Source organism: Morone saxatilis, unplaced genomic scaffold (genome assembly GCF_004916995.1).
Source record: "Morone saxatilis isolate NCDOM2014 unplaced genomic scaffold, NCSU_SB_2.0 Contig2, whole genome shotgun sequence".
Classification (NCBI taxonomy): domain Eukaryota; kingdom Metazoa; phylum Chordata; class Actinopteri; family Moronidae; genus Morone; species Morone saxatilis.
The window spans coordinates 19,367,214-19,388,657 of NW_023339762.1; the positions used below are offsets into that span (position 1 = coordinate 19,367,214).

Genomic DNA, 21,444 nt, shown 5'->3' on the forward strand with positions numbered 1-21,444 from the left:
TTTCCAGTGTTGACACATGGCCAGTGTCAATTAAGTGAGATAAAATAAGATGTTCCTTTATTGATCCCCTGTAGGAGAAATTAAAATCAGACACAGCAGCATATGGGAATATAGTGCAAATAGTACCATAAAGAATCACAAAATAATAATATATAATAAAAAAATATAAAATATATACACTATTTGCAATAAAATGGTGAGAAATGTTTTTGCTGTGTTTTTTCTGTCCTTAATTTAAAGTTACGTTACTTTAATATAGTGATACTTTTAGTATTAAGTTACTCACCACATTCTTTAACAGGTAATTAGTGATTATATCGATTACAGATTACAGTAACCCTCCCAACCCAGTGTATAAGTCTAAATATGCATTTCCGGTCATTCTGGTGTATTAAAAAAATAAAAAATAAAGATGATGAATTTGGACAACACCCTTTAAAATGAGTCTGATTGATGAACATTGACGATGATGTCTTTGTCTCCTCCCTCCCTCTGTCTCCGGCCTACACACACAGCCTCCTCCCTCCCTCCCTCCCCCCATCTGAACACACCAGATGACCATCGCTGGATCCTCCGGAGCTCCATCAGAGAGACGCCGTGGATCAGTGACTGCAGGCGGGCGTGGACACAAGCGAACAACCCAGCGCACGGATCAACGCGGTGGAGGAGGAGGACCAGGAGAAGAGGAAAGAGAGAGGAGAGGCGGCAAACATTTCGGATTAGCTGCAGTCAGCTATGAACATCCACACCGAGAAGCAGAAAGTGTAAACGGAGCTCTCTCTCTCACACCATTAACGCGTCGAGGATGAACGGGACCGCAGCGGCCACCGGATCGGCTTCCTGCCGTTTCGCCCACTATTTTGTTGTGTGCGGAGTGGACACTGAGACGGGCCTGGAGCCGGACGATGGAGCAGGTACATGGTCTATAAATCACGAAGGAAACAAATACCACACTACAAAACAAATACTAGGATGTGTTTAATGTCATGCTTCATGTTTACCATTTTAAGGCTTTTTTTGTGTGTGTGTCCATCCATATGTTGTGGTTGTACGCCTCATTCCTCTTTCAAAGCGTTGTTGACAACATCAAATCTGCTAGTAGCCTATATTATTAATAACAAATAGATAAATAAATCCCATCAGAATTTGCTAATACATATTATTGCCAGGATCTGTGTATTTTTTCAACATTTTAATGCTGATATAAGATATATATTTATATATCTTTTTTTTTTTTTTTCACTGAATAACCAAAAGCACAAAATCCAAAAAGGATTATAGTTTTTCCTCTGTTGTTGGTTTCTGCAAGTCATCCACTGCTACACCCCTGATGAGAAGCATAGCAGAGAAAGGGTTCAGTAAAGGGAGGACAACAGCATCATGTTCCCAGTGAACACAGACGAAGCATCCAGCCAGTGGTTAACCTAAGGTTGATAACAATGGTGATAATCTATAAGGTTCAGCTCTCTCATCACCTCCGCTGCTCTCAATCAGAGAGATGGACCCCTTTGTTTTACCAAGAAAAAACACCTCTCAGCTGAAAAAGGTGGTGAAGAAATACTGTAGGTGGATGTGGGGGGTTGCCACGGCAATGACAGCTGCAGTGATGGTTTATTTGTGGTGGATAGAAAATAGAGGTGGTGTTGCTTTTCCTCCACCACACCGAGTTGCTGACACTTGGCTCGGCTCGGGTGAGGACAGATTCACCCTGGAGCCCTCTGTGACGTCTGCACGTGTCCTGCTCTGTGTGTGTGTGTGTGTGTGTGTGTGTGTGTGTGTGAGGAACAAGAACCATGCAGGTGTGCTTGCTTGAGCTCACTTCCAGGTTTTGAGTTTTTTTGGAGCTCAAGCAGCTGTCACACCCTGTATTATACCTGTTCTTTGTAACAGAAATGTAGCTCATGAATAAAGACATCCTCAGGGGATATAGATGGATGTAAAACATGCTTAATCATGCCTTTTTAAATAATAAATATATATTTAGGATAAGCTCTGTATCCTTTTGGAACACGTTCAGCTGCAGATTATTTAGTGCTTTACCTAAACCATCAGGGGACTTGGATGGCTGTCTCCCTGCAGCGAGTGACAACGCTGCTGGCTATTATGTATCTGAGCTCCACCAATCTCCTTATGTAACAGGAGGTCATCGCAGACCCACTGCAGCAGGGGAGGAGGTTTCTGCTCTGTTTAAGGGATCTCTTTCTCCTTACATACATATTCTATAAACTGCAGTCAAGCAAGAGATGTTAAATCACTTGTGTACACCAAGTGTGTTTCTTGGTTGTGTGAGGTCATACAGTATCTCTTCTCGTTGTAATTAGTGAATGCCTACAGAGAAACAATCTGCTCTTGTTGGCCTCTCAATAGATGCCACTGTATTTTCTGCAGCCTAATCAAATTTCACATGACGTTGCCTGTTGGCACGTCGAATGGCCGGGGCTTCAGCGCTCCGGTTCAGGCCTGATGACTGTCACGGGGGGATGACATCAGTGGAGGGCAAGAACTCCCTGACCGAACATTTGAGAGCAGTGTTATAATGTTGAACTGAGATGTATATGTTTGTCTGAGTCTGAGTCTGACTTGTTTTATTTTTAGGCACTCAACACTTTCTTTGTATCCTTTATTTTAAGAGCCCAGCACCACTTCTCTGAGATTAAAAGAGAAATGTGTCATATTCCTTGTTTTATGATTCACCTTCAGTGGACGGACAAATCTGTAATGCAAAGACGGAGTGATTTAAACTGTACCAGCCAAAAAGGAACAACTCCTCATCAGTCAGTGCCAGCTGACATTTGCTGTCATTTTAATCTCTTTCCACTTTTTATATGTGTCCTCATCTACTCGTGTAATGATGTGATGGACGGCCGAGGGTAATTTAGTTGGAGAATATGACAGATGTCTACCTTTATGGCTGCTCAATCATCCCTGATTAAGTGTGCCTGTTTTTAGGGGATGGGGGACCCTTTAAGGGCCATAAATCTTTGTGATGAATGTCTAAACCGTGGGATGAATATGAAACACTTTGTTGTTGTTGTTTTTCCACGAAAAACATTGACAATATTGATATTATGGTGACAGTGTTGAAGAATTTAATGGACTGAGGATTAGGGCTGAAAAAGTCCATTAGACAGAAAATTAATCAGCACATATTTTGTTAATTTTTTAAAAACAGAGCAAACATCAAGTAGTTTCAGCATCTGAAATGTGAAGATTTGTGGATTTTGTTCGTCTTATGTGAGAGTAAACTGAATATATTTGGGGATTATGAAAATAATCTTTAGTTTCTGCCCTTTCTGATGAAATATTCTGCACCTTATTAGCTCACACATAGTTTCTACTGTGTGTATGTTAATGTAGTGAGAGCAGGAAACATGCTAATTACAGCCCAACTGAAACAGCCATTTAAGCTTTAATTTAAACACTAAAGCAAACCTCCCTCTGACTCTATTCTGTGAACACGGAGAAGGAGAACATGAATGTGGCCTGTGTGTAAACCTTTTTAATTATACAGTCTTTGGTGTAAACTCTTCGGTGGGAACTTGTGTCAGGAGCCGTGTTGGTTCTAATTGGGTCAGCTGATGAAACTCGAATGTGACGTAACCGTTGACGAGCTTTGTCTTGATGGTTATCTTCAAGGCCGCGGCGGAAATTGCTACCATGGCAACTAGGCGTCCTTTCTGCGAGGCTTTCGATTCTGCCTCTCAGCGCCGACACCAATTTGTATCCGTGGCAAAGAACACTGACTCCCCCTCTTGTCTCTGTGATCCATTAGCTTCTGTCTCCCACCTACCAGTCTGACTCAGTTTAACTGAGGTCTAACTGTGGTGCTCCTTCCTCGCTCTGCCTGCGGCTCGGTTTCCTCTCTCTCGGGGTGCCGTGCGTCATCTCGTAGGCAGGTGAGGTGGATGTTCCTGAATGCTGAACTAGTGCGTCAAAGCTGGCAGCTGAGAGAAGAAGAGAAGTTTGCCATTTGCAGTTGTTTTGTTCTTGCAACGCTAGTGATGTCAGTTAAAGCTCAACATGAAGACTGTGAATTCACGGTGGATTACAGTGAGGAGGACTATTCAAGGGCATCCTCTTGGAAAGCGGATGAATAATGAAAGTATCTCATTCACTACTATTACACACGCTGAATCATACACACACAGTTTGTTTTTGTCTATTTTTCAGCAGCTCCTCTTCCTCATCTCATGCTCACACAGACTGTATGTAACCTGAGCTAGAAGCTGACACAAGGTGCAGAGACTGAAGAGAGGAGAAACTTGAGCCAGATGTGGCGATACGTTAAAATCGGTGCATTGTGAATGTGGGAGTGTATTGTAGAGTTTTCTTGCATGCAGCGCAAATTCAGCTGTTATATAGAAATCTCTTCCTTCACCTCGAGCTGAAGCGCTCTTGATATATAAAAAAGCATCCTATTTTTCATCCTGTGCGCTCCCTACAAGTGTAAAGAGTTTGCTACTGCAGAGTGTCAGGGATGAGGGGTGTTGTACCGCGTTTCAAGTCTATCTCTATGGTAATGAGTTGAGTTACATAACCCTTGGAAGGGTTTTTCCCTCTTTGCTGCAGAATGGCTCTCGCTGTCGACAACAGATGATTTTTTTTTTTCCCCCAGCAGAGTCAGACAAGGTCGTCCTGAGCGAGCTTTTATTCACAAATCAAAGCTGCTGTCATTTTGTGTGATGTCCTATGCACTGTCCCTTTCATCTTGTAATGAATTCTGTCTCAGCAGTGATGAAGGTCAAAGATCACTCTGTACTAATATGATACTGCCTTAACATCTCTTTCCTTTTTTTTCTGTCTGTTCAGGCGAGGCCTTTGAGCAGAGCCCCATTCGACGGTCCTTCAAGTCAAAGGTTCTGGTGCACTACCCTGAAAGCACAGACAGGAACCCCTTCAATAAAGATGCTGTCAACATGGTGAGATCTTGGATCACACATTCACACTCCTCTCGCCCTTCTTCAGTGTCCTTCATTCTCTCTCATGACAATGGAAACGATAAGGAGGGACAAGATGTGCCTTGTTTGTAGGGCAAATGTTTTGTGGCTCCTCCAACCAGTGTACGTGACTATTGTTACAAATGACAAAAGAGGAACCTGATAACAAAAATCAGCTGGGTATAAAGGTGTATTAGGAGCTTTGTTTGTTCACTGCATCTAATAGGTTATACTCTTTTTTCTTCTTTTTTTTTGTCCAAGTACACAGAACATGTTTATTGTTCTCTGTTGGAAAAGCAGGTCAGGATGTTGAAAGCATGAGTCTCTGAAGAATTGTTAGCAGTCAGGTGGAATTAAATTCATTTTATTGTCTTACTTACCTTTTTTTTTAACCTCTGAGTAGACACCACTTTATTTTGTGTTACTTGTTTATGGTATCAGTAATTTTATTGGGTTTTTAGATCCGGAAACAACTACCTGTGCCAGTAGCGTAAATACAACAAACATACCCATTTTGTATAGTTTATTGTATTCTAAGTTTTACATTTTATTTGCAACTTTATTCTAAACCCTCTGTTACTCTTCCTTCCTCACACTTTCTCCTCAGCTCTGTATGCCGAGAGGTCTTTCTTTCCGCACGCAAGCAGACCGGCTCGATCCCCAGTTTCACTCGTTCACGATGTCTTTTGACGATGGCACTCGTTCCTACGGCTTTGTCCACACCTTCTACGAGGAAGTGACTAGCGCTCAGATCATCACTGCCATGCATACTCTCTGCCAGATGCACCACGTAGAGCATCATTCAGCTTCCTCTGCCTCCTCTCCCTCTTCATCGTCTTCGTCTGCTTCCTCGCCGTCCACCTCCAGCATGGACTCACTTGTGAGCAGCTTGGATGAGTCAGACGCCGAGTCTCTGGCCGGGGTGTCCGCCTGCCTCGGCTGTGCAGGCTCCTTTGATCCAGCACGAGACACTCTGTACGTGTCTAAAGCCCTCTGCCTCTTCACGCCGCTCCCCTTCCTTCAAGCTGCCCGACAGTTTCTGTCTCAGCTGCACCAGGCTGTGACATCGCACACCCCTCCACCCCTCCCTCTGGAGAGCTACATCCATAACATCCTGTACGAGGTGCCCCTGCCTCCCCCTGGTAGGTCGCTGAGGTTCCATGGAGTGCAGGGACCCATCATTTGCCAGCGCCCTGGGCCCGGTGAGCTTCCACTGGGGGAGTATCCTCTTGGAGAGGCCTTCTCCCTCCTGGGTGTCGACAATATGGTGCAACTACTTACCTGTGCACTTCTGGAGACGCAAGTCCTGCTTTGCTCTCAAGGTCAGCACATTACTCAGTTATTTTAGATTGCCAAAATGTACAGATTACCTAAATGCGAAAAAGGTCATAATCAGAGGAAGTTATTATTAATGATATAAAGAAAATCAGTTTTAAGACAGTGTAGGATAGCAAATGTGAGTATAGACTAGAGAGCACCTTAATCCATTTTGCAGAATTTAGCAATCCAGAACTATAAGACAAGTACAATACATAATGTAAACTGAAACAAAATCTATATCTAATTTTTCCACAATTTACACCACAATGTAATCTAGAGTGACAGCATGACAAATGGGTTTACGGTTAAATACTACAGGGAAATTGTAACTTAATGAGTATGGAGCATCGCCAGTCATTAATTGGGCCGCGCTGTGCTGCATGTAAACAAGAATATGAATTAAATTGTTCTATAAGCAGCTCTGGTAAAAAAGCCTCATTAAAATACTGTTCAAGGTGAATGTTCTTGGTCCTAATGCACATTTTCTTCCCTTGGTGCTTATAGATAATTCCTTTATGCTAATCTAATCTGTCTCTTGTCTTTCTCATCTCCTCAGACTATCAGCGTTTGATGACAGTGGCAGAGGGCATCACCACTTTGCTCTTCCCATTCCAGTGGCAACACATCTACCTGCCCATTGTTTCTGCTCCGTTACATCACCTCCTGGATGCTCCCATGCCGTTCCTGATAGGTATCCAGCGCAGAGAAGGAGCTCAGCGATCATCCTTCCACCTTCCTCATGAGGTACAGCACTGAGCACGGGTCTTGCGCGTCAATGCATCTGTAGTTTCCTGTGTGAACATGCCAATTAGAATTTCAGGATGGAGACATGTCGTTAAACATTCACACAAAAGGATCTAAAAATGTTTTGCTAAACCAAAGTGTTCTTTCAGCCATTTGCTGATCCCCTCTCTGTGCTGCATGCGTGACAACTTACCCTCTGCCTCCGGCCTGTCGAACTGAGACGATACATTTCCCTTTCACCAATCCAGTCCTGCACCCGAGATCACTTTATGCTGCATGAATATCTCACTGAAGCCTCTTTGAAGTCGCTCTGCCCCAAAAAGGAGGCAGTTGAAAGATAGCTTGGGGGAGGATGAAAGCAAAAACGCAGAGCATGAGAAATCCCGAATAATGAGACTCGCTGAATAATTAATGAGAATTAGGGATCACCACTTAACTCTTGAGTTGTGCAATTTGATGTATGGGTGGTAATTTGCAGGCAAGTGGAAAATATTTTACTCATGTGTGATTCTTTTTTTTTTAACGCTTTATTTGTTTTCCAAGAAACATAAACAGATATAATAATTGAAATGATACGCATAAGTAAATACAGCAAATATATAAATAATAAAAATACAAAAACAATAACAATAAAACGGAAATGCTTCTTCTTTAGCAAATAATCACCATTGTCTACAGCCACCTTGATGTTAGGCTTCCATCCTGCTCCTAGCAGAGGAGCATATCAAACATCTCCAAATGTACCTTGTTGACCTAATACACTTTCCATGTCTGTGTGTTTTAAGATCATTATTAAACGGACCCTTATTTATTTTAATTAAAAAAAAGAAATTAACAGTTCCTTCAGCCATTTACCAATACTTGGACTATGTACATTTTTCCATGATAATGTCATTGTCTGATTTTCTCTTTTTTACTTATATTAATGTACTTTTGGATAACAACCTTATAAGAAAAGCTTAGGCTCCATAGTACACATGTAAGATTTTGGTTAGTTTTTCCTTCTTTTATATTTTTTTATTATTAACTCAAGTGGCTTAAACACACACACACACACACACACACACACACACACAGAGAAAATGATCCTTCCTAATATTGATATACATGGAAAATCTTCAGAACATGGTCTTATGACATTTGAATGAAAGAGATGACAAAAATACTAAACAGTGAAGACATTAACTAGGAGGATGAAGCTGCACAGAGTAAAAGGATGTCTGCATCCATCCACTCTACAGCACATCTACCAACTTCCCCTGAGGCTGTAAACTGACTGCTTGAGGTCACCATTGAAGGTCACATTGCTGCTGACTGCACTGTGCTCCACTACTGCTTACACAAGCAGTACTTTCAAATCAGTGGCCATCGCTCTCACACGCTTCTTTAATTCTTTTCTCAGCAGCTTCATGGGCATCATTTTTTTATGATTTGTTTGCGAGTGTGAAAGCCTGATATTTCCACAATTTCCCAGTGATAACAGTAATCATTAGATAATCCTTCATATGCTAATATCCTCTGAGGGCTTATCACGGTGAAATGCCAAGAATCTATTAATGGGATGTAAATCTTCATCTCTGATCTTAATTGGATGTTAAAGCTCAGCCAGAAGAGTCTGTGCATTGTGATTGGTTAAACCTGTTATGATTATCTGATGGATGAGCCAGTTGAATATTGTTCTTTCATATTTTTAACTCTCTTGTTGTCTCTCCACAGGCCAACCTGTGCTTTGTGGACATTGACAACCACTGTGTCGAGGCCCCCGAGGACCTTCCCGTGTTTCCAGACCAGATCGAGCTGATCCAGGAACTGAGTGAGGTACTGCTGCGTTTTGGGCTCCCTCCTCAGGGCGGTGCGATCACTAAGCCCACAACCACCTCCCCTCGCCTGAACAGCCTGGTGCTGGAGGATCTGATGGAGGACAGAAGGAACGGGAACCTCGGAGGCGAGGAGTTGGCGGTGCTGGAGAGGCTGCAGGCTCTGGCACGGAGGTGTGGAGGAGGAAAAATGTCAGATGGAGGGAAGACGCTGGGCCACGTTTTTGAGGAGGAGGAGGAAGAGCTGAAGGCTGCGAAGCTAAACATTCAGCTAAGGGAGGTGTTTGCTGGACGTTTTGCTGCCATGTTTGGCAGGTATGAGGACTTTGTCATCCACAGTGCTCTTGATTTGGACTCCTGGCTGAGCAACCGAGAGGGGACGTTCAGCTTTGACAAGGTACTTCAGTAGATCAGTACGCAAAGATCGATAGATAGATCCAAAACAACTGTATTTATGCCAAACATTTCAATGTATGTTAATTAGATTGCGTCTCTGTGCTTTTCTGATAGAAACATTATAACTGCTTTTCAATGTTTCAGGGTTCCTTCCTCTCAGTTCAGCCTGCGACCCACTTGCACTTCTTGTCCCGGTTCCTGGAGACTTCCATGTTTTCTTCTTTTGTGGACGGGAAGGTCATATCTCGCTGGGCGGATAGAGAGCCACTGCAGCAGCTGTTTGATAGCCGTCTGGAGAGAGATCGACTATATGACACAGACGAAGAGGACTCCCGTACTCCCTGCCGCTACAGGAAATGCACCTCACTCTTTGAGTCAGGTACTGTGGAGGAGTTTATGAACAAAAGAGGATGAAATAAAGTGCCATGTTGTTGGAGAGTAAGTCAAGACAAGGAAGGCAAAATATGCAACAAAAACAGAAATCCAGCTTCGATTTTACCTTTAATACATACAAATCAATGTTGTTTTCTGACCAGGAAATTCTTAATATAACTTCATTTTCATATGGTTTAATGTAAATTTGACAGTGATGTGCAGGTGCAGAGATGACTGGTTAGTTAAGTTTACAGCTTCTGGAAACAGACAATGACATGTACACAATTAAAATTACTTTGGCACTTAATAGTAACTTAAATTAATACATATACATTTAAAGAAGCTGTACATTTTAATGACACCCTACAACAAAACAAGAGCAACATCAGGATGTTTCACCAGTTTATTTTCAGAATATAGATAGGAAGACAGGAGGTAGACTGAAGCCCTAGTTGGTAGATTGAGCAGAATGATGTGATTGAAGTGGATGCCAGATTTTAAAGTGGGAGTCTGCAAATCTTTCACCATCTGTCCTTGTGTTTGGGTTTATACTGTACAGTATGTTGATTATGTTGCCTGGCTTTTCTGCAACCACATTTTTCTCTCTCCTCTATAATAAGTGCTGAAAATTGCTTAAACTCTGCTTGAGGGGACTTGTGTACCAGTACATTTAACTATTCAAAGAGTAACTGATGGAAACATTTCATAAATGGAAATGAAAATCAAATAAATCACTGAAACACAAAGGGGATGGGTTATAATCTGATATGAGGGAGGAAAAAAGGGTAAATTTAGGGGATTGGAGAGGGAACCAAAGGATATTTTAGGGGATGAGCATTATAGGGTATAAGCGGAGGACAGAGCTTTGTGTCAAACCTTCCTTTAAAGTCCTGCCAACCACTCTACAATGAATTATCTGCTTGAATTTCAGTGTGTCTGTACCATTGTTGTTTAGACTAAAGATGTTGCTCCATCTCTTTTCATATGGTACCATTTGTATTGTTTGTACTTTCTGTGACTCTTCTTGCAACCAAACAAACTTAGTACTTAAACAACCTGAATATATCCGCAGTAGATACTCCTGTTGGAGATTAACCATTGCTCTGTTTGTGTCTGCAGCTCAGGCCATTGAGCGCAGGTTGCTGAAGGCTGACCACACAGCCATACACCCCCACCTGCTGGACATGAGGATCGGCCAGGGTCGTCACCAGCAGGGCTACTTCCCCAAGCTGCAGGCTGATGTGCTCGCACAGGGACAAAACACCAACAAGTGAGTCTTTGTTTTCTGCCGTCATTCAGTGAGAACAGAGAAGAACAGTGATTCCAAACCACGTGCACTTGTAACTTTGGCCCGAGGGTACTTGTGCAGTTGTCACATGGTACAATAGGGAGTAGCTCATCTAATTGGAAATTGGCCACATATTTTAGGAGGAAAATACACATCCAAATATGTTAACACATTGAGGGTGATGCTGATCTTTTGTAAATATATTATCACAGTTAATAGTTAGCTAAAAGTAATTTACAAACAGTTAGGATAATTGGCTAAAAGTAATGGATGAACCAGATAGTTAGCAAATGGATACATAGTTGAAATAGCTAAAAGTTATTTACAAACAGCTGAAAGAATTAGCTAAAGGTATGAGATAAATGGTTAATATAGTATATAATATGATATGATATAATATTATATTATATATGCTAAACCTATAATATAATATAGTTAGCTAAAAGTAATGGATAATCGGGTTGAAATAGCTAAAAGTAGTTTACAAACAGTTAGAATAGTTAGTTAAAAATAATTTGAATTTGTTAGCTAAAAGTAATGGATAAATAGTTGTAATAGTTAGGTAAAACAGTTTAATAGCTAAAGGTAAATGGTAATATAGTCATATAGTTGACAAATTTGACCAAACTTACATAAATATTGACAATTCAACTGTATGATGGAACATATTGATTAAATTACCATGTTTATGTAAGTCATAATGTTACTTTACATTTGCTTTAAAGTTAATTAAAATAAACACATTTTGGAACATGCTGAAGGTATACTTGAGTTCATCTGATACAGCTGTCGGGATACGTCACACAATAAAGGATGCATTGGTGTATCACCAGTTGCCAGGGTGTATTTTATTACCTACTAAAATACACAGACACACATGCCTTAAAAACAAAAACACAGTTGGAGTGGTGAATTTTATTTTGCTGTGTTATCTGGGTGAACAGGTGGTCCAGTCGGGTTACAGCTTCACGCAGGACCGACCCCAAGAGATCAACAGTGACCGAACACTCAGGAGTGGACAATGACCAGAGACAGGTACTTTCATCTGTTCAGACGCACAGACACAAACACACAGGCCTCAGGAAGCTTGCTTGATTTATTACCGTTTGTTTATTTAACAGAAGCACACATTTGCAAGGAAGAACCTCCGCCAGTCTAAGCTGCTTGACTCATCGCCTCAAGCCGTCACTCAGACTCACCGAGAGTTCGTTGACGGGCTGCTGAGCGAGTGTCGTCTGAAGGTGAGGGCTTTGTCTGCGTGGTAATGGAGTCTGAACGCTGTCTTTTAATTTCTTAAATTGTCGCTCGAGGTTAATGCCACAATCTTTCCTGGCTCTTTTAGACCAAACGGATGTTGATGGAGAGGATGGGGAAGGAGAGTGTGGAACTGGGTCAGGGAGAAGCCAACATCACAGGCCTGCAGGAGAACACACTCATCCACGGTCTGTGTGACCTACTGGAGAGAACCTGGGGCCATGGTCTGCAGCTGAAACAGGTCAGACACATAACTTAACATGCCTTACAAGCTCAGATGACCTAAAAAAATAAAACAACATCTGGAACTGTGTTTTCTCATGTAATCAATTCACATCATGCACACAAAGAGGAGACAGCAGGAACATGCTGAATATTGACAAGTGGGTTTATTCTTATTAACAGGGGAAGTCCGCTCTTTGGTCCCATCTGCTTCACTACCAGGCGGCCCAGGGGAAGACAGAGACACCAACTGAGTCTCCAGGTCCGAACACAGACAGTTTTTTTTTTTTGTTTTTTTTTGTGTAAATCACTGAGCTAAGAGTCGAATGATCATTGGTGTTTAACTTGTTGTCTGTTCAGGGTCTAACGGTTCAGATCAGAGATCATTTGATGATGGCGCTCTGCTCCTGAGAGGATCCTTAATACAGGATATGAGGTAACATACTTTAATATTGGAAAGACTGGTGTATATAAAAATGCAGATGAAAAACTATCTTTGCTGCTTCATTTCCATTTTCAAACCAAAACCAAACCAATATATTGGCTGAAATTTCTTTGTCGAGGGGTCATGAGAGGTTATGTTTCTTGGTTACAGTGTTTGATTGTTCTAAAAGATATAAAGATAAGATATATAGAATGAAATAGTAAAACATTAGAGCTTGTTTTTCCCTGCTTATGTGAGTCTGTCTGTTGTTCTTGCAGGTTTATCCAGACTATGAATGAGGGTCTGTCTGAGGTGGGTCAGGCTCGGGCATGGATCCACCTGGCTCTGGAGAAGAAAATGCTGTCCCAACACCTGAAAGAGCTTCTTACAAACCAGGAGCTGCTCAGGTCAGAATCCCCTCATAGTTTACCTAATGACACAAATGTAAATATACATATTCCATGATTATTACTGACTGCTTTGCTTTTTTTCTTGTCTCCTGACAGGCAGCTGTACAAACCACATGCATTCCTGCTCTGTGAGGAAGAAAGGGAGCAGTTTTTGTTCCACCTGCTCTCTCTCAACACTGTGGACTACCTCTGCTTCACACGCGTCTTCACCTCCATCAGTAAGTCCTGTAAACTTTAACAACAAAATGGTAGAAAGTACTGTCAAGTTTATGCTTTTAGAGCTTTCAAGGACACTGAAGGTTTGCTTCGAGTTGTGGTTATTTTACAACCCCCATCTCCCACCCCTCCATATACTTGAATGACACCCATGGATTCCATTACTGCTGCCACTTACAATTCACTACATTTCCACTGTCGATAACACCCAGTTCTACATCTCCACCAAATCCTTTACTGCTGCCACTTACTCCAACCTCACAAACTGCCTCACAGAAATCATGGATGTGAGCAAACTTCCTCAAACTTAACAGTGACAAATCGGAAATCATGATCATCGGCCCAAAATCCCTCATCAAATCCTGCCATAATTTCTTACTCTGCATCGATGGCTCACTGCTTCTGGACAGATCCTCTGAAAAACATTGCCCTTCACCTTCATCACCTCACGACTCGACTACTGCAACAGCATTCTGAACAGCACATCCGCCAAAATCCTGAACAAATTATCCAAAACTGCTCGTTTGCTCACCTACTGCCGCACCAGAGATAACATCACCCCAGTCCCTCAAAACCTCCACTGGATGAACCTCCCCATTCAACAACGAATCCAGTTCAATCTGCTGATGCCAACCTCCTCACCCCTCTTACCTGGTCCCTCCCTCTGGAACTCTCTCCACCGACACATCAGACATTCTCCCTCACTCCGATCTTTTAAAAATCACACTCACCCATCAACCATCAACCCATCCATATAAATCGGCTTTGAATCTGTGGTCTATCAAACCCTCTTTTTTTCTCCTTTTTAATAGCTACAGTTGTTTTTTTTAGTTTATAGCTGTTATATTATCTGTTTTTATACATAATGCCTGTGCTGATTGTCTTTTTGTTATTATTGTTACTATTTTAAGTGCCATTGAGTAACTTTTAAAGCGCTATATAAAAATAAATAATAATTATTATTATGGATTCACATAAACCCTCTAAATCTCAATCAATAGACATTTTTTAGTGTGAAGGAAATGACATGAATGAATAAAACTTTGCTTTTTGGTCTCTTGTGTCCCTCCAGATATTCCATACCGTGTTGTTATCATACCCATGAAGAAGCTGAGCATTGCAATGGCGACAGTTAACCCTTGGGTGTGTGTGTCGGGAGAACTGGGTGATTCAGGGGTTAGACAGATATCAAAGAACACGCAGGAGATTTTTTTCCAGGTTTGTAAACGCTTTTCAGCAGTAAGGTCATCATCAGGTCTGACAGAGACGCATGCATACACTTAACTGTGCTTAACTGTTGTGCTTTTAATTTTAGTGCAAGAACCTGGGCAGACTGAGCACTCTGCAGCTGGGCCAGGAGAACTCTGGCTTACTGGCCAAGTGTCTGATAGACTGTGTGATGGTGTATAATGAGATCACTGGACACACCTACAAGTAAGATTCTTACTCTGACCTTCTCTAAGCACAGAACAGTGGCTGTACAGATATGTGTTTGTGGTTAACAGCTCCCCGTTTGGTAAAGATCGGATGACATATTGGATGTCTCTTGCTTCCTTAAATGTTTCTATGAGAAAGCTGCTTTATCACATGATAATAACATAGTGTAGACATACTTATTTCCTATTTTGGGCATTATTCACGTCCCTGCAAGGTTATTTAACACCATACTGTCATGAACTGACAGCTGCTGCCTAGTAAAGAGCAAATTGGTCTAAAGATTTATGTATTGCCTTGGAAAATACATAAACAAGTGATTTCCAACCTGGGGGCCGCAAGGCTTTCTTGATTTTAAGGGGTGTAAGAAAACTTAAAAGATATCTCAGCATTTTATTTGTTTCTGTGAAGAAAACTAAACGAAATTGTTATTTATACAGTTTAGATTTTAAATAATAATCTAAACTTTATAAATAACAATTTCGTTTAGTTTTCTTTAAAACCAAAACCAAAGAGCGAACAGAACAATGGCAAAAGGGAGGTCAGGGGAAGAAAAAACTGAATTTGTCAAAAAAAAAGAGAAGCCTATTAAATATGTATTATTGTTTAAAAAATAAGAACAATGCATAATACAGACATAAAATTGTATAAAAAGTTCCTAAAAAATTAGTACATCTCATCTCTGATGCAGTATTCATGGGATATAATCTGCTAAAACTTCATTCAAATCGCTAATTTTACACAAACTTCCTGCAGTTTATCAGTTGTTCTGTCCTGTTACTGTTATTGCATTGAATATAATATGTAATATCCATAAAATACGGGTTGTCAGTTTGCTCAATGATAGAAAAGGGGTAATTTAAAAAAGATTGGGAACTGCTGATGTGAAAAATATGTGATTTGTAGTTAATGGACTAGACACAGTTCTCACTGTTCGAGTTATTTCGAAAAATAAACACACGACACTAGCTGATTGAAACAGATGGCCCAAACCTACGCCGTGTCCTTGTATAATAAATAACTTTTTTAATATAATGAAACACTTGTCTTCTTTCCCCTTAGGTTCCCATGCGGCCGATGGCTGGGGAAAGGTGTGGGCGATGGCAGCTTGGAAAGAGTTCTCATTGGTCAGCTGGTGTCACCTGGTGGGGAGGAGGATGCTGGAAGGTGGACAGGGACGCCTCCGGAGCTGGCCTCTCCTTCCCAGAGTGTGCGGACAGTCCTGGGATCGCTTGGCAGCCGAAGCAGTACGTGCTGACAAAGAACACATTCTTTAGTACAATAGCTGACCTACTTGTTTGTATGCTCACTACAATAACAGATCCTGCTCTCCGTATCGCCTTTCTCTCCTCAGCCCCCTGTCCACTTCTCCTCATGTTTGTCATCATTCATCCTCATGTTCCTATTTTTAACTTGATTTATCTCGTCAGGAATGCTGTCTGTTGAAGTGCAAGAGGACATGAGGGAGGCGGCGAATAACCTTGTGAAACACTTCCACAAACCCGAACAAGAGGTATGTGACTGTAATAGTGAGTGTTGTCCCACTGACTCAGCTTCTGAACATTAATTTTACCTGTTGGCTCACTAAGTGGAAATGGAGAAAATGGTTAATGCATTTTTGTTTCCATCCTGAGCCTCATTTGTCTCATCTGTGTATCAGACTAGGCTCTCTTATCTCATGCAAGTTAAAAGCGCTGGAGAGACTTGATGGATGACTTTAGTCTGTCTGTAATAGGCCTGCAGTTCATTGTAATAACATCTTCAGTGCGCAGGGCTTTAATGCACAAGAATTTGCTCTGTTCTGTTTACTTCCTCTTAGTAAATGAAAGAAGATCCTTTTTAGATTCAAAAACAAACAAATTGTTCTCTGCTGCTAAAGGATTTAGGAAAATTGCAGCGCTCATAAGAGAGGATTTACTGAAGTTGAAAGATGAGCCTCTCATACTTAAAGTGCCTCTAAATTAACTCAGTTCTCCCTTCTCTCTCATCCCAGAGGGGAAACTTGACAGTGTTGTTGTGCGGTGAAGGAGGCCTGGTGCTTTCCTTAGAGAAGTTCCTCTTGCACGGGTTTAAATCGAACCGTCTCTTCCAGAGGAACGTGTTTGTTTGGGACTTTGTTGGTAAGTACTGTGAGCGTGTGAGTTCATTTTTAAAGTGACGTTTTACTCTCTCGCTGATGTCTGTTTTTCTATCTCCATCTATCCAGATCTAATGTTAAAAAAATATAAATGGTTCAATAATGGCATCCAATCATAAATGACCAATTCGATAGATTAAAGTAAACGTGCTCAGTTAGCTCTTGAATCTGTGTATTCCTACTACCTCCTTTTTTCCTCCTTTTTAATCACATGTTTTTTTTAGTTTATAGCTGTTATATTATCTGTTTTTACATCGTTGTCTTGATTTTTATTAGATACAAATAATGTAACACATTCAGAGACATAATTCTAGAGTGCATATTATAGATAAAAAAAGGTTTTAATGCAGTATAATAGACTATAAAAAGAGAAACATTATAATAAATAATATATATACATATAATGAATATATATAACATCACTAAAATCCACTCTAGTACATCAATACAAATTGACAAGTATATAATATATATAAAAACTCTCGACATGCCAAAATTCGATGCTTGTTTTAATCAGGATTTAAATATTCCAGATATGTATACTTTTGGCACCTTTTCTATATGTAGTCATCCAAATATATAATCACATATATATATCCGAATATAATTATGATTCAGTTTTTCTTATATAAATACCCATTCTTCGAGGAACATCGACAGAGCATTAAGTGAGAGAGAAAAAGTGGTAGATATAGAAAACTTATAGCTAGCTTAAAATTGGAGTAGATAGGGGATTTCAGGGAGTTCTAACTGACCAAGATTAAACAACACTTCCTAAGAGGGATCAACTGAGTATTTAGGAGAATTGATGTACAGATTGGTTTCCCAACTGTTATGTAATCGTCCTTTTTAGACACGAGTCTTTACTTGATCATATTTAGACTATGAATAGACGAAGTATCAAAACTTTTATACTATTCCTTGTTCTTCTAACCTTTGCTCTTTGTATATCATTAGTCCTGGATGATGCATACCTGTATGGCACATTTAATGGAGTAATACAAGCATAGACCTTCGCGCGAGTGCCAGGTGAGATAAAACGAACAGTCCTCTTAGTTATACTGGACCTAAGTTTTATTTAACGCTTCGTAATGATCCAACATGATTAGAAACTAAGTATAATCTGAGTTGAATATAGAAGTTAACTAGCAAAACACCAGGACATAAACAAAGAACTATATACGTACATTCATCTAACTATTCTTACCTCTATCTTAAAGACTATATCTCTATAACTGAGCAGTTGCCATTAAAAGAGAAATAAAACGTTGTGTATGTTGAGATAACAACGACTCCACCACCGATTGAGACCCAAACGGGGATCCCAAAAGGTGGATTGACATATGTATATGAATGGTCTCTCATTTTTGAGCAGTTGTATCTAAAATTGGTCTCTTATCCGAGACAGCCTCTTCAGAAGAGTAACTATATCACCTATTGTCCAAAAAAATAAAGTTATGAGAACAGGATGAATCTTATTTTCACATAATAAGATTTTCCAGCATAGTATTGACACAATAAGTCTCCGTACTTTGTGGTGTTATTAATTATATAGGAACATTAACTGTACAAATCTTTTTCTTTGATCAGTCCATTCAGCCACTGAATAATGTAAATTCATAGAGCAATGGTCAATAATCACTACTAATGATAATTTACCTTTGAATATGATGAACTTATTAAACAATATCCTGTTTTTTCAACAGGGTCGGCAAAAGGACTAACATTTCTTACATATTTCGTGTGCGTTCATCTTTCTAATAAATACATCTACCAAGATACCCCTGCCATATTATGTGAATTGAGGTGGATAACTCTGTGAAGGCCGAATGTGTTATTTTTTCATTCAATGGTTTTTATCTTTGGGTAATTTCTTTGAGAATGTCTTGATTTTAAATTATTTCTAATAGTCACTCTACCTTATATACAATTTCGTTTAGTTTTCTTAAAAACCAAAACCAAAGAGGAACAACAAATGCAAAGGGAGGTTCAGGGTAAAAAAAATGAATTTGCAAAAAGAGAAGCCTATTAATATGTTTATTGTTAAAAAAAAACATCAGTAATACGACATAACAATTGTTACAAAGTTCTAAAAAATTATACATCGTCATCTCTGATGCAGTATTCATGGGATACATCTCTGGATATCATAGCAGTCAAACATCCAGTTCTGGAACTTATACTACACTTTCCAACTCGTTGTCTACTGGAGAGCGCTTAGATGCTTGTCTTGGTTGCATCGTTTAGTTGGCATCATGCGAGCCAGGGCAAGACCCTTTGCTAGAGTTTTGATGATCCTAATAAGTATGTCACCCATCTGATCTGTCCTAGATTAATACCATATGGAATCACTGCTTTCTCTTAACGTGTATAGGCTACCCCTCAGTACATGATAACTGTCAGTTCAGGTAACGATCATTATAATAGTGAACTGTGAAATTTGAACAAAATGATTGAATAAGATATGTAGAGAGACAAGACACTAGAAGATAGTTTGAACTGGTGAAAAAACCGGCTTGTGCTGCATATGAGTATATTTGTCGTATAAAATAATCACATTTGGATATGTGACATTCATGCGACAATCACCACCAGCTCGATTCGAAGACAGTTTGGAACAGAAACAATAAAACGACGATGTCTCCGAGAGATTGGAATATATAACTTCACTTAAAATAAACTCACACTGACTTACAGTACTTTTTATCTTATATACAAATTCCAACAAACACGTGATTACCTCTGATCTTCTTTCCCATATTATACGATTTAAACCATCCTGGAAGGGAACCCTCTCTAAGGAATGGGCACCAGGGAATCATTTCAGCGGTCACAACAACGCGATGCAGCTTGTGTAAAAAGATGTCTCCCCTCTGAGATGAGAGACTGAAGGAGAACGATTAGGTGGAGTATGTAGAAGGTCCTTTATGAATTGACAGAGGACGCTTCCGGAGTGGCTCTCTTCCAGAGGTGACGGACACCTGGATGCTTGGCAGCGACAGGTACTCATCCTGATACAGACCACTCACTTATATCCTCTCAGTTACTGAAAGATCACGCATATTCTGTTTCTGTATACATCACTAGCATCAAGAAACAAAGTATCCTCTCTGTTCGAAGTCTAAGCTTAATCACTCTCTTCATTTTACTACACTACATGAACCATGAGACTACAACCAATTCACTCTCTTCGTGTTGCATTAATACCATGCATCACATGAAGACTTCATGTTCCTATCATTGATGAATTTTAACGCTATTGATATTACATCACAGGAACGAGTGCATAACATGCATGTAAAGGTTCCAACTCGCAGACATTATTGGACCATTATTGGACCATTATTGACCGCTGACCATTTTCCTCTTGGCAGGGACCGCCTTCTCTCTCAGTGGCTCCCCCTGCTGGCCGACGTTCCCCTGACAGCACGGACTTACGAGGAAGGCGCTCTCCTGCGGGACCGTGCCGCTGTGCACTCTCTCTCCCGCATCCTACACACACTCAATGATTTCACCGTCACCCTGGAGACTGCACTGGTGAAAGGAGTTGACCTCTGACCCTGCCAGGGGATCACAGATGCTTTTAGTAACCCACTGCAGGAATGCTGATGGGTTCATATGTTCATCTTTTCATCTGCGGGAAACAGGACACTTGAGAAATGTGACTTTATCATGAAACAGGACAGTGGACTCAGATGAAAGTCACTGGCAACTCGAGCTCCAAACATAATGCCTTGTTCACTGATGTAAATGTCTTATATACTGTATTTGCTCCAGGAAATAGTCCGTTTTTTTCCTATGCTTGTTTACACTGTGAAATTCTGTTTCCCCAAGGAGAAATAGAGTCATTCATAATCCCACATCTACAGTAGATATTTTCACAGCTCCACGTCATTTACTGTACCCGACCATAGGGAAGGACTATAACCCTCCTACAACTGCTGTATTGCTTGCACTTGACTTTTAAACTAAGCACATGCATGGCCAAAATCTGTTTGGTTTGTTTTACGTCTTCAGTGTGTTGTGATCTGAAATACCAGGACTCAGGCCTTTATTATATATAAACTTCATTTTTTTTTCATTCATCGGATATCTTGGTAAATATACTCTATAATACAAAATGTTATATTATTATGCTCTTGTTATTTCTTGCCTGTTTCTCTTTGTTTATTTCGATTCAGGGTCACACGCTGCAGAGTCGAGCTTGTGAGTCTTCAGTTGGGGAAACATTGAAAACCAAACTGGTGTGTCCTAATTGTGTCAGTTCAAATAGTCTTCGTCACTTTGTCAGAAACCTTTTTTGTTCCCCCTCCTCCCTCTTTCATTGTAAATATTTTTGCTTCATTAGATATTTGATAGAATTGTACCCATTTGTTATTATGGTGTAATGAATTTGTGGTATTTTTTTTCTGTATAAAGGCGTCTTTTCTGTGTGTGTGTGTGTGTGTGTGTGTGTGTGTGTGTGTGTGT

At 40.4% G+C, this 21,444-nt stretch overlaps 1 protein-coding gene across 1 annotated transcript; it reads left to right on the top strand.

Annotated features, from left to right (window-relative positions):
• Positions 1-564: 564 nt before the first annotated feature.
• Positions 565-21,444, top strand: LOC118330404 (DENN domain-containing protein 5B-like). Its single transcript, XM_035664911.1, has 21 exons — positions 565-914; positions 4,810-4,919; positions 5,545-6,259; positions 6,814-7,001; positions 8,718-9,215; positions 9,359-9,593; positions 10,709-10,859; positions 11,822-11,912; positions 11,999-12,118; positions 12,220-12,372; positions 12,537-12,615; positions 12,714-12,789; positions 13,056-13,184; positions 13,284-13,405; positions 14,476-14,621; positions 14,719-14,837; positions 15,900-16,084; positions 16,268-16,350; positions 16,831-16,957; positions 19,943-19,976; positions 20,349-21,444. Exons 1-21 carry the CDS (start codon positions 806-808, stop codon positions 20,530-20,532), a joined length of 3,654 nt encoding a protein of 1,217 aa, XP_035520804.1. The 5' UTR covers positions 565-805; the 3' UTR covers positions 20,533-21,444.

What these genes read in the sequence shown, in the direction of transcription:
- LOC118330404 (XM_035664911.1), top strand. Translation starts at nt 806, where the DNA reads ATGAACGGGACCGCAGCGGCCACCGGATCGGCTTCCTGCCGTTTCGCC. An exon ending in AGTCCTGCTTTGCTCTCAAG is followed by an intron (nt 6,260 to 6,813) that starts GTCAGCACATTA and finishes TCATCTCCTCAG; the next exon opens with ACTATCAGCGTTTGATGACA. An exon ending in CGCAGGAGATTTTTTTCCAG is followed by an intron (nt 14,622 to 14,718) that starts GTTTGTAAACGC and finishes TTTTAATTTTAG; the next exon opens with TGCAAGAACCTGGGCAGACT.